The sequence below is a fragment of the Epinephelus fuscoguttatus genome, linkage group LG24, assembly GCF_011397635.1.
Source record: "Epinephelus fuscoguttatus linkage group LG24, E.fuscoguttatus.final_Chr_v1".
NCBI lineage: Eukaryota > Metazoa > Chordata > Actinopteri > Perciformes > Serranidae > Epinephelus > Epinephelus fuscoguttatus.
In genome coordinates, this window is record NC_064775.1 from 1369925 (window position 1) to 1384431 (window position 14507).

The window sequence follows — 14507 nt, forward strand, 5'->3', positions numbered from 1 at the left end:
TCCCAATACAAATGAGACAAGAATAAGCCAACCAGTTGTCAATTGTGGACTCACCAGGTAACTTTGTGAGAATTCTCTTTGTGGACTTCAGTTCCACCTTCAAAACGATCCAGAAACACCTGTTGATCCAGAAACTGCACCATATCAACATTCCCCCCATCTGATCCATCTCATCCACAACTTCCTCACTGACAGACTGCAAGCAGTGAGGGTGGGCTCAGCCACATCCCCTGGACTCACGATCAACACCGGAGCTCCACAGGGATGTGTGCTGAGCTCTTCCTGTATACTCTCTACACCAGTGACTGCATAAGCCCATCACCTACCGCAACCTATCTGAAATGTTCAGACGACACGGCCATTCTTGCACTTCTCTCTGACAACCTCTCTGCTCTGGTTTATCACAACACAGTCACACACTTCACTCAGTGGTGTATGGACAGCCATCTTCACATCAACGTCAGTAAAATCAAAGAAATAATGACCCCCATCATCATTGACAATCAAACAGCTGACACAGTGGACAGTTTTAAATACCCGGGCGTAACTCTGGACAATAAACTCAATTTCAATCAGCACACCAGAGAGATACAAAAAAAGACTGTCAGCTATCCCAAAACTCAAAGGACTCTGTCGCACCCCATCTACTGCTACTTCTGTACCAAAGCATCATTCAACCAATCCTTCTGTACTGTTCCACATGTTTCTTCACCATGCTTTCTGTCACCAATCAGGCCAAACTGACACACACATCACATACCCCACTTCCAAAATCATTGGTCTTCCCACACCCAACCTCACAGAGTTAAATAACAGGTCCAATACACGCTTTGCAAAATCAATCGAACAGGACACCGGTACTGAACTCTCAAATTTAGAAAAGCTCGACTTGGGGAGAGCCTGACGATGCTGAACAAGAGATCCCATTGACTCAAAGTGTCCACCCCTGTAAATGAACATGTGATGTTTTGTCATGTCTGTGATACGTCTGTGCCTGTGATATCCGTGATCGATCTCTGTAAATGTACAGTTAGTGGAAACGAATTTCCCTCTGGGACGAATAAAGTAAGTCTAAGTCTCGGGGCAAAATTGGCATAGAGGTCAGTCCACAGGCTGCCGCTGGAAAGTAATTTGTATCATTAAAATCCTTTGTCATAAATATAAGGTAGTATTATAAATCACATTAGCTGGGTAAGCAATTTAGCAAGCTACAAACTAACATATTACCCACATAGTACTTTACTAGCTATAATATTAGCAACAAAGCAAGCCAAGGTAGTGAGCTAGCTGTAGCTTAGCTGTGTTGCATTGATCTGGTCTCGGTTGCTCCATAACATTAGCTGATAAAGTAATTTGCACATGGTAAACTGGCCAAGTTTTCAGCCATCTCTGGACGGATTAAATGATATTAATCGTTCAAGACAGTATTCACTGCGTTAGCCAAGAAGTAATTCATCTGCGTTAGCATGCAAGCTAACATTAGCAAGCGAAAACCTCAATCTCACAATATATTTCACATGTCGGTGCTTCCTGTAATGTTGGGACAGTGATGGCAGCTCAGATCTTAACCGATGTAGCTGTGGACACTCATGAGGGCAGAGGATCAGACCCCTGGTGCAAGACCGACTGCGTCTTGCTTTGGCTGAATTCAAGCTGCTGCATGGCAAGACACTCGGGAGCAGCATGACATCACAGCCTTTGGATTTTTCCGGGAAGTTCGCCTGAGTCCTTTGTTTCTTTACTATATATGTTTATTGGTTTTCACAAAGAACATTTTACAGCCGGGTACACAACCATACAATTGACCCTGCAGTTTGCAATTCAAGGGAAGTGATGTGACCAACCATATTCACACTTAACTGACATGAATACACATAAGTTGGCTTAGATAAACAAAAACTGTACTTGCAGAATACCACACACACACACACAATACCCTCACTGTCTAAATGAAGTTTGCCCCGAGAAAGTTATACAGTTCAATCTTTTTATATCTTTAGAAGAACCAGAAGCTGATAAAAAAATCTCTCAGTTATACAAGTACAAAATGTAGAGCTATTCTCATTTCATTGATAAGGGAGCTCAGGTCAGTAGGTACATACTGTATGTGTCACAATGACCGATGTTTCTGTCTGTCTGTCATTTCAGGGAAATGCAAACACTCTGTACATTTGCATATACCCTGTGCACCAGGAATGTGCCTTTGGCATTTACAGGTGTTTGAAGCACACCAAGCCCCTCAGGGTAAAACTCACTGTGAGAGAATGTTGTTTTGGGGGATTTTTAATAGGAGCCTGCGAAGAACATGTGAGCGCAGAAGAAACAAAATCACAGAGGTGACAGAAGGGAGCGACAGGTGAACCCACTGAACCAAACTATTTGAAACAACATGACGCAGCCCTACAAACTCATCTGGTAACTTTTGATTAGTTGATTTCTCTCTTTACTTTGTCACCTGTAGCTGCAGTTTTGACTCCATAATGGGAGAGCTAATGACATATTGATGTGCTTTTAGGAATGATTTATAAGGAACAGGTGATAAAAGAATCAACAGTGACATGACCACGATATCCATCAGTTCTCAAATGTTGGGAATGAGAGAAGGCTTTGCAGTTGCAGTTTGGGTGATGAACAGATGGCAGTTTGCCATCATGAACAGTAAATCTAGAAGGAACTCATGTTTTCCTGACTCACTGACCTGCAGACAGGTGACAAATTAAAGGGAAAATCTGCATAAATGAGTGTTACGTAGCAGATATGTTGAAACTTCACATTTCAACAACGCTGTGGTTAATATGTGCCTATGTTTGTTAAACTGAAAATTAAAGCACAATCATTGCTTTAAATGCAACGATGTGTCACTAATGAGCAACATGTTTTGTTATCTGTTGGTCTTAAACAGTGATCTGCAGCTTGGCAGGCGTCTTGCCTAGGTTTCAGGCCATCCACCTTCCCCTTCACCTTCCAGTGATAAAATCAGCTCACACACTACATCACTTTTAGAAATGTTGAAATCAAACATATGAAACCCGCAAGTGTTTTCCAGAAATGTAGGAATTGCACTCTGTAGCCGCGATCGAACTAGGGTTGCCACCCGTCCCGTCACATGTAACATGAAATCGTCCCTTACTGGATCAATATGGGGTGGGATTTGTCCTTTGTTTCTGTTTTCACAGAAATATGTTTTCACATGTTTTGAATGACCCTTAACAAAAAAAAAATCATGAGACACAGGTGAGAAATATGATTATTGAGTCAATCTGACTCACAAATGGGCCCAACCCAGGAGAACTGCAACAGTAATGTTTCATAGTTGTTGTGGCGGACTTACCATTAGGCAAAACTAGGTGGTTGTCTGGGGCCCCAAGTTTCTGAGGGCCCCATGAAACTCCTCATACATTTATGTTTAATAGAGTTTTTTCTTATTTGCGCACATTATTTATGTTTTTGATTCCAAGGTTTTAGAGAAAGTCGTTTTGAACCAACTCCAAGAATTTTTAAAAGGGGCCAACGTTTGTGAACAGTTCAGTCTGGTTTTAAGCCTCTTTACAGCATGGAAACTGCTCTTTTAAAAGTTTTTAATGATCTTTTGTTGAACCTTGATTCTGGTAACTGTGCCATTTTAATTTTTCTAGACCTAACAGCGGCATTTGACACAGTGGATCACACAATTCTCCTGTCACGCCTAGAGCATTGTGTAGGTATAATAGGCGTTGTTTTAAGTTAAATCGTACCTCTCGGACAGATCCTTTTCTGTTATTATGGGGCAGTTTTCCTCCTCAGTGGCCCTCTGACCTGCGGGGTCCCACAGGGGTCAGTTCTGGGCCCCCTATTGTTCTCTCTTTATATGCTACCCCTGGGGTCAATATTTAGGAAGCATGGTATTCACTTTCACTGCTTTGCTGATGACGTGCAGGTGTATTTGCCGTTAAAGATTCCGTCCAAAGATTCCCTTCAGGCCGTGCTAAACTGCATAAGTGACATCAAAACATGGATGGATTTAAACTTCTTGAAATTAAATGAAAACAAAACAGAGGTTGTCCTGTTCGGTCGCCCTGATCTGGTTCAGGTCCTTGCCAGCTCCCTGGGCCCACTAGCACCTTACATGAGATTCCACGCCAGGAATCTTGGTGTGATTATTGATGGTATTTTTAAGCTAGACAAACAGGTCAGCTCAGTGGTCAAGTCTAGCTTTTTTCAGCTGAGGTTTCTATCCAAAGTTAAACCCTATCTAAGCCAGAAAGACCTCAAAAAAGTTATCCATGCTTTTATTACCTCTCACTTAGATTATTGCAACTCCCTGTACGTCGGCATTGAGCAGTCAGAGCTTAACCGCCTGCAGCTTGTTCAAAATGCAGCAGCTCGTCTCCTAACTGGGACAAAGAAACGCGAGCACATAACTCCGGTGCTCTCTTCACTTCACTACTAACTGGCTTCCGGTTAGGTACAGGATTTATTTTAAGATTCTTTCGTCTGTTTTTAAGTCTCTGAATGGGCTAGCCCCGGAATACCTATCTGACCTTGTTGAGTTGCATCGGCCCTCCAGAGCCTTCAGATCAGTGAATCAGATGGTCTTGGATGTTCCTCGGTCACTATTAAAAACCAGAGGAGATCGAACCTTTGCAGTCGCGGCTCCCACTCTGTGGAACGCATTACTGTTGACTGTGCGGACTGCGAATAGCCTCTCCACTTTTAAATCACTGCTCAAGACTCACTTGTTCACCTTGGCCTTTGGTAGAGTACAGTCACCTCTGTTGGTTCTTTTACCTTTGTTATATTTCACTGTATAAATGTTTTTGTGTGTTGTTGTTTTTGCTTATTTTAACTGTAAAGCACTTTGGTTGGCTGTTTTAAAGGTGCTATATAAATACAGCTGACATTGACATTGACGAAGTTGAAAACAATGAAAAGAAGTTACCCCAGTGGAGCTGAAAAAAGAAGAAAGAAGAAGGAGAGAAGAAAGCTTGTTCCAAAATTTCCAAAAGTCACTAGTTTTTTCACCATCACCACCAGCAACAACCAACTTGTGAGTAACGTTATCAAAACTGTCCAAGGGGTAAATTGTTATGACATAAGAGGAAGGGAGAGTGAAACAAAGACAAGGACAAAAGGGAGATAAATACAAAGACTACAAGAAAAAGGAACAAAAGAAAAAAGGGACAGGAAGAGAGAGGGACAAAAGGTAAAAAATAATACACGTGTATTCTGTATAAATGTATGTATCTGTATAAGTCACCTGTTGTTGTTGTTTTGTGTGTTATCTTCTCATTTCAGCACCACAACAATAACAGGATCAAGAAAAGGATGTGGAGGGCCCCATGCCTGTCTTCGCCTTGGGCCCCAAAATGACTAAATCCACCCCTGATTGGTCCTAATACCCTCCTGCATCATGTGATAAAAGTACCTTCATGGAGTTAGTGAAACATTATTATTCCTTTCACAGTTACATGATGTAGGTGAAATGATGTTAATATTGGCTCACCTATCCAACATATTTGGGGTCTTTTCCAAAGTCTTTGCGCTCAATATTTCCAACGAAGCACTTTTTAAGAGGATACTCTGATGTATTGTTCCTGTATTTGAGGCACCCAACAACCATTTTTTTGCCACACTGCTCCTATGGGTGCATCTAAACTGGGCATAAATGACTCTGCATATATTTAGTATCTATAACGTCATCATCATCGGTGTAGGTGTGAGAGTTATGTAGGGGACTGTAGTGCGGGGGAGGTGAAGGGCAGGGTTGATGTGGAGATACAGAGTGTGTGTGAGCTGACTGGTTCTACCAACAGCTGCTCTACTGGACTCTAATGAACTATTCTATCAGCATCTTTAATCTGGCATCGTCCTATTTTTATTCCATTCACTGAAAACAATTTATTTAAATGTAAATAAATTGCAAAAGCAATAAGGAACGCTGTGCCTCATAGTGATGTGCCAGAATTACATGGGATAGGAAAGCCATACGGTGCAAACAGAGAAACTTCTATTTGTTACGGTTGAAAACATCATGAGTGTTTTATGGGCCCAGGTCAGACTGGTACCACCCAAGGTGGCAAATTATAGTTTAGCACTACGAAAAATGCTTTATCTGATGATAATATGTCAACATAATAATCCTTCCCACGTGGCAGCTTAGTCGCACATTTCAACCTTCGGTGGCACCAACGTTAAAAGAATTAAGAAGTTGAGGCCTGTGTCAGGTTTGGTCTCATTAAAGGTCTGAGTGCTCATATGCATCATGGTTTTCATGGACAAACAAATTTGCATGTGCAGAAAATTAAATGATAATATGCTTTATAACCTAGTTTTATTGACTTTGTTTGGATTTTAAATAAGGTCATTTTAGGGTTAGGGGTACATATTCGTTCAGAGCAGGTCATATCTGAACGTTTTATGTGACAAACATCCCAGAATACTAATGTTTAGACATAAATTACATGAAAATATCATGTTCAGAAGCAGAGATATGCATGTCTTTGTGTGATGCTGTGGCATAAAGGCCGCAAAGTTCCAACCCTGAAAGAGGATTCAAACAGTTTGCACTGGTGTCTGGACACTGTTGCTGTGTATGTGGGTCTACTGATGTGTGGATGATCTATTGTGCATTCACAGACAGGGTTGTGTGTGTCTGTGTGTACACGCTGGCACATAGATTCATCTGTTTTTTGCATTGTGGTTTTTCTGTGTTTTATTTGCACTATGTTGGACATTTCTGACAGGAGGACATTGTTTTTCCTTCTTTTTCTCTGGTCCCGTAACGTATCATTGCATCATGTGACCACGTCATGTATGTATTTAAGATGGGGGCACCCTTTGTCTTGAAAGTCTGATGAAGAGCCTGACGCACGAAACGTTACTCAGTGTCCTGGCTCTGAGCCCCCAAACAGCCTCCATCAGACCCCGTGACCCAGGCTGTGATAGACGACGTTTGAGCTAAGGTAGCAAGCGTGTGTGTGTGTGTGTGTGTGTGTGTGTGTGTGTGTGTGTGTGTGTGTGTGTGCGTGCGTGCGTTGGGGTATGCGTATGTACATTTGTACATACTGAACCCTTTGTGTGTTACGAAGATATGTGCAGCATCATAATTATACAGATCATTGAAACGTGTATGTGTAGCCCCTAAGGGCTTAGCTGACTATGAGAGAATGTTGTCATGGGAGATTTTTAGGACCAGTGATTGACATGTGAATGTAGAAGAAGACAAACAGAAGACAGAGGGGAGGAAGAGATGAGCCTGCTGACACGATGCATTTCTTCAAACTCCCCTGGTAACATTTCACTCGTTGATTACTCTCATAACTTGAGAAGAAAACATAAGGCCGATGGGTTTGCCTTTTTGAGGACATATATAGCAAACAGCATCATTTATAAAGTACTATATTATTTATTTATCTTCTATCTTTGAACACAGGTTTACAGCATTTCCAAGGTGGCAGTCTGAGTCACTTGCAAGGGCACGCTCTTTCTACGGGCCCACCCCAAGGGCCGTTTATGGCCTGGATGGAGGCAACGGTTGCTGTTAACTCTGTGTCCTCTGCTGTAAGAACCATCCAACAAAAATGCTTTGACATGAAAGTTGATGCAAAAACGTCCCCACAACATCTACAGGAGGCTCTCCCCGGTCACAGCTCTCTGCTGCAGACACACACACTGCTTGCATCATCAGAGAGACCTTTCTGTCAGGGGAGACAGCGACATGCCTCCACTGGAGCAGTCAACAACAAACTCAGAAGGTGTGGTGATGGCACGTGCACAGATAGACCCCAGGTGGTGTTCAAGCACCTGCCCTTTTGCCCTGTGTCTAGATAAGTGGCTTTTTTTTGCAAGTTTCTTTCTTTTTAACAATTTGATATTTTAGTTTTTAAATTTGGCCCATGGCTCAATTAAAAGTGTGTTGTTTGCCCGACGACTGCGTTTCAGTTGAGCCCCTGCCCCTCCCTGTTCAGTTTCCCTTGTGGCAGCTGCAGGCAAATCAAGCGCCCTGCAGAGCAGCATCACGTCGCCCTCATCTGGTGTCGTGGACAGCCAGGTAACGACTGTGTTTGCCCTAAGCCTCCGCATTCTTTGTCTCTGCTGTGAAATTCAACCACTATTAAAACATCTCAATACAACCAGTCTCATGTAGTTTAACAACAAGTATGACAGTGTGGCGTAAAACCACACTGTGTCCTTCCAACACTCTGGCCTATGCAGCTTCACCAACAGACGCTGAAATTGCTTCCCTGCTTCCACAAGTCTTTTTAAACCAAAACATCTCTGATAATTAAATTCAACAAAAATGACATGCAGTTTTGGGCTGCGCTGTGTAAAGAGGGCAGAGGAGGAGCGCGGGGTGCATGTGTCTCCTCTCTGGCATTCTTTAAGAATACTTAAGGCTTATTTAGAAGATCGTTATAATAATTATCACATGACTTTTTATAAAAGAAAGAGGAGAAGAGAAGAACAAGTTGAGAGGAGAGGAGACACAGGCCTACTTTGTAGTCTGGAGGGTAGATTGGTTGGTTTCCAATTTTGTATCAAGTTGATTTCAATGACTCGTTCTCATTTTTAAGAAACCTGATCTGAAGCCAAAAGCCAACTGATTTATGTAAATGTGTTTTCTAGTCTTGTCATCAAGGCTCTCTATGTGTGTGTGTCAACTGTCTTAACTTTGACTTTGACTTCAGGGATGTAACAGTGGACCAAATTACATTTTGATATGCATTTTGTAAGAAAAGCTGATGGGAAAATCAACGGTGACTTGAGCAGGAAATCCATCGGTTCTTAAACACTGGGAATGAGAGAGGGCTAATCAAGATTTAAAAACATCTATGTCTTTGGAACAGATTTGTAGTTTGGGTAAGCAGCCATCATGAACAATAAATCTGGAAGGACTCACTGAGCCATTGACAGGTGACAAATTATGGTGAAAGGTACAGAGGTATAGGCCCAATCCCATTTCTCATTTTCGCCCCTACCCCTACCCCTACCCCTACCCCCTTGTTGTCCCCTATGAAATGGGACAACCCTTCATACCTGGAAATGTCATCATTTGTTGTCAATGACGTCATAAAAAGACGCGACGAGTATGTTGCCGGGGAAACCTCACAAGTAGCGATTTTTGTTTTGATTTGTTTGTTAGAACAAATGTATATAATACATTGAAACGACATTTCCGATGGTTATCACAGTCTTTAAATCTTTAGTTACGAAGAAAATACTTACATTTGTGGTTTTCTTTCATTGCCTCTGAAGCCTTCCCTGCCATCGTGCCGGTGACTCACAAGGCATTCTGGGAGATTTCTCGTAGCACTCGCTTTGAAGTGTGCCTCTAAAAAAACCCTAGCACTCGGCCCTTCCCCTCTGCCTCAATGAGAATGGGGACATCCCTACCCCTATGCGTGAACGTGCAAAACGGAGGGGTAGGGTTAAGGGGTGTATTGGGATTGGGCCTTAACGTTAGTGAGCAAGCAAGCTAAGGTACCGCACCGGGTTTAACTAAGCTACGGGGCATTGATATGGTATCAGTTGCTTTGTAACGTTAGCTGATAAATTCATTTGCACATGGCGAGCTTGTTAAATTACCAGCCAGATGAGGGCTGGAGTCTGGGCGAATCAAATGACATTCATCACTCAAGACAGTGTTTTGCTACATCAGTAATCAGACAAGATACCCGGTGCTCGGGGGCATAATGTTGCTCTGGCTGAATTCAGGTTTCTACCAGACGCCAAGTGATGGTCTGTCTCTGCCGGACTGCCGCTGCAAAATGTACAAAACAGAAACAGCATGCGTGGACTCTGCTGAGTACCAATCATTTGTTGATGGTATTGAACTCCATCTTTTAGCTAACATTTGCTGCTGTTGCACACTGTTGGTGCTGCAATCCAGCTGAACACAAGGGAATGCCCATGATGTCAAATTCTTTGGACTTTCCAGGAAAATTCAGCCCGTGTCCTTCTCTAAAGGCAGTGGCGCCGTATAGGGGGGAAAAGTTAGGACGATTCCAAATAGGTAAAAATTAATATAGAATTATTAAACCATCATTATTAAAAAAAATTTCAAGTATAGTGATAAAATTAATGATCTCTTCATTTTTACTTGTTTTCGGGAGAAAAAGTTAAATATCCCTATTGACCAAAACTAAACATTCATATTGACTGAGCACCCCCCTGTATGCTTGAAAATGCTTTCAAGTTCAAGTTCAAGTTCAAGTTTATTTGTTCAGGGACAGTGCACATTGATGAACATTGCTGTAAATGTGCCAGTTTATAGCTGATTAGCTAATTTTCAACTGCAGTCCCTGGGCAGAATGTTAATTGCCAAGTGTAAAAACAGATCCTGCCTGAGCGCACTGACGGTGACGGTGCCTAGTAGCAGTCAGCAGCTGCCTAGAACGCTACAGTCATCATGCTAGCTAGGCTAGCACTAAAAGAAAATCTGGTTTTAACAAAAGGAAAGAGAGAAAGGAGAGAGAGGAGAGGCGAAAGAAAGGGTGTCGAGATGTGACCCAGTGTTTCTCCAAGAAAAGTAGGTAGCCTATACTCTGTGAGTGGTAGAGATTAGCTTAATGTCCATAGAGAAATAAGCTAGCTACAGACTAGTGTTAGCCTACATTCCTTTTACTCTACATTTAATCAGTGTTTAGCAAGATATTCATATTAAACCAGATGTCCCCGCCCCTTTCACCAGACTCAACCACAGATGAGTCAGCAGCAGCAGCCCTGTCTGCCCATAACTGTACCTCTACCCGCCCCAATGAAGAAGGTGAGCAACACATGCCAGTTAGCATCACTGCAGGGAGTGTTTGATTGAAAAGTTAATGTATATTTAAGTTCTTTAAGTCTTTCATTAATGTTAAGAGAACTTTCCATTTTGGGATTTAAAAATAAAAATTACATTCAGACTGTAAAAGATGGCCTTCAGCACATTTTTTAAGGCGGCTTTTAATCTTGCATCAAATACTGTATGCAGACTGTTGCATGTACAACTCACTAGCAGTAAATATTGTACTGGCAGTATTGAACTACAAGAAGCAGGACAGTTGCAAGCCTTCAGAGTTAAGACAACAGCTGCACAAGGGGGGCCCAATGTGATTTTTTTTTTCATGGGGCCCAAAATTCCTGGCGGCGCCCCTGCATGGAGGTCAGCCACTATGGTTTCATAGGCAAGCACAAAAGGAGGGGACAGTCTTAGTTTAGGGTTGCATTACAACCTGCTCGCCCACTGGCCGTAAAGTAGAATCATTGCATGTATACAGTTACATACAGTAACTTTAAAGGAACCAGAAGCTAATGAAAACTTTCTGTCAATTAAAAAAGGTACAAAGCGTACAGTGACACCTCTTTGATTGATGAGGGAGCTCAGATGTGTAGGTAGGTATGAGTAGGAGTCATTCTTGTTCCTGTCTGTCATGTACAGCACACACATTCTGTACATCTCTGTGCATCGTGTGAGCTTTGTATGTATGGAATTCATCTCTGCCACGACAATAGCACTGATAATTGCAGCATTAGAAAATGTTGCCTTTGAGGATCACTAAGATGAGTGATTGACATGGGAATGTGTCTGGGACGACACAACCTGCTCATCTTATAAGACACGTGGTGCATTTCTATGAACTCGTCCAGTAACATGTGATAAGTCAAGTACTCTCTTCAATTTGTCACCTGGAGCTGCAGTCCTGACATTGTCGATGTAATGTATAAACGTAAACTCTGATGAATCCATCTATGAAGTTAAAGACAGAACCTTTAAAGGAACTGCATATCACAACTTCCTGTCAGTTAAAAAAGTACAAAGATGTGCAGGTATTGGAATGATTCTTGTTTGTGTCGTTAAAGACAATCACTGCTTCATCTTCGGTATCATTTAGATTTACAACGAGAGACTTGTGTGTTCTTTTGTAATTATTGTATCGTCACAGTTCGTCTGTCTGTCCCTCCTCTCCAGCCATATTTCTAATTCTCCAAACCAAACCTCTGCCACTCTCCTTCCATCCACCAGATGCCCTCAGAGTTTCCCTCCTGTCCCCATCACCAGACTGCCCAACCATCTACTCACCTGTCCCCACTTTCCTCATCAGTCCTCCAGACAGGACCGTGCACAGGTGTTTTGGAGGGTAGCTGCTGAAGCAAAATAAGAGCATCCCTGTTGGATTCATTTGTAAAAGGTAAAGTTACAAACGGTTGTGCAACTTTTTCTTACTTACATATTTATATTTGTTTAACACCCCTTCACCCAGTGGTTTAATTCCACAGCGGTGATAAACAATGCCAAGGCTCAGGGCAAACACAATACCTGGCTGGCTGTCACCAATGAAGGCAGGTCAGGGAGATGTGGATGCTGCTGCGTGAGCTCATGCAGTCTCTCAGTATTAGACCGCAAACAGTTTTAATTGAGAATTGATGCCATGGGCCAAATTTGAAACAAATCAAAAATAGAAAATTGAAAGAAAAATTTACAAAAAAATGCATAAAGGACGTGTGCCTGTTTGTGCATGTGCCTGCCTCCAGGTATTAGACCAGCCCATTTTGGTTCACTCATTCTCATTTCTTGCTCGGAATTTGCCACGAATAAAATAAGTTGTCAGTGGCATTTGTAATTTACCCTTCTCTCTAATCCTGTGCGGCAGAAACCGTTGAATCAGTAGTTAATAAATAGTCACAAACCAAAGAATGTTGTACATACAGCCGTCTGTTTTGCATATAAGGATGGCATCATTGTTACGACAGTTGAACAGCATGTGTAAGTACACCTTAAGATACTCAACCCCAAACTGCTTCCAATGGCTGTTCCTTCTGTGTTTGAGTGCCTGTGAATGGTTACTGAGTAGCAGGTGTGGGTAATACTCCTCTGATGCTAGGCACGCATTCGCCCATTGAGATTTGCATGAAAGTAGCCGGCCAATTAGGACATGCCTGCCCAAACATGTGCAGACCATCACTCATCCTCTACAGCGACTGGCGAGGGAGCGACAGGGCCTCCAGGACGAGGGCCTGGCCTGTGCTAATAGAACTAGTGTTACACTATCATAACCTTCAGTCCATCTCACACAGGCCACACCCTCTACTGGACACTGTGGGTACAGTGGGTGGAGCCCATTGAATGAACGCCCGGTCACAACATAACATCACCCCAGACACACTCATATTGAGCTAAAGGTTAGAGGCCATAGCCCACCTGTTGCTTTATAACCTAGGCTGCCACAGCGGAGGAGTTGGGGGGCCCCAGGATACCCAAATGATAAGCAGGTTTCCCAGGTCTTCAAGGAGCACAGAGACATGTTGGTGCACTTCACCCAGAGTTGTATCAGGTGCAATACAGCTGACATACACCCAACCCCTTCTCACCAGTCTTGTGTCACTCCAGTGGGCACAGACCTGGAAAAAGAGCACGACATGTTCAAGAGATAAGAACAGGCAGGGCGTAGACCATGGCGCTTCAACACTGAGACACTATAGTGTTTTCCAGCACTGAAATTCTGGTATGTTGCACAGAATTTGATTGGTTTACTGTTTATCAGCCAGCAAATAAGAGAAGAATTAACTAGCCAGTACAGCCTGCTGACTCTTTGCCTCACTCCCTGCCAGTAGGACACAATGTACTTGGGAGGAGAGCGACGGCAGCTTGGATCTTTGCTGCTGTAACACCTCCAATTCAGCCAGTGCGAACCCCAGCTCCAGGGTTCACAGCCGGGTGTAATCGGTGTATCTGCAGCAACAGAGGTTTGCTGATCCGGCGCTCAGGGATCAGATCGGATTTCATAATATCACCTCCTTTGGATTTTAAAGGAAAATCAAGCCTGAGCCCTGTACATAGCAGTCACTCCACATGCTTTAGTTTCTGAGATTACAACCTCTTCACCCACTGGCAATAAAATAGGATCAGTGCATGCAGTAACATTAAAGGAACCAGACGCTAGTAAAAACTTTCTGCAAAGCGTACAGTGATACCTCTTTGATTGATGAGGGAGCTCAGATGTGTAGGTAGGTATGAGTAGGAGTCATTCTTGTTCCTGTCTGTCATGTAATTATTGAGAGTACAGTACGCACATTCTGTACATCTCTGTGCATCGTGTGAGCTTTGTATGTATGGAATTCATCTCTGCCATGACAATAGCACTGATAATTGCAGCATTAGAAAATGTTGCCTTTGAGGATCACTAAGATGAGTGATTGACATGGGAATGTGTCTGGGACGACACAACCTGCTCATCTTATAAGACATGTGGTGCATTTCTATGAACTCGTCCAGTAACATGTGATAAGTCAAGTACTCAACACAACTAGTATGTACTTTTGCTGTACACTTTGCATCAAAGGGAGCTATTTTTAGTACAACAATTGCACAGATTATTTTGCTCACTATGACAGAGTGACGTCTTTGGGAATTTTTAATTAAAATCTGTGGCAAGTGTGAAGGCGGAGGAAACGTCACATCTAAGTGCACGTCATCAGAGACAGGACGGGATGTTTAATTTTATGGGTGATTTACAGAGACTAGATAAACACCTTTCTGTGTTTGTGTC

The 14507-nt window shown here is 42.7% G+C and overlaps 1 protein-coding gene across 1 annotated transcript in view; it reads left to right on the plus strand.

The window, feature by feature from the left end:
- LOC125885254 (alpha-tectorin-like) overlaps positions 1-14507 on the plus strand; it is a 30660-nt gene that overhangs the window by 4160 nt on the left and 11993 nt on the right. Inside the window, exons 3-6 of the mRNA XM_049570804.1 lie at positions 92-266; positions 7947-8029; positions 10670-10744; positions 11984-12098. Of these exons, the coding sequence (XP_049426761.1) occupies positions 92-266; positions 7947-8029; positions 10670-10744; positions 11984-12098 (448 nt within the window). The remainder of the gene's footprint in view (positions 1-91; positions 267-7946; positions 8030-10669; positions 10745-11983; positions 12099-14507) is intronic.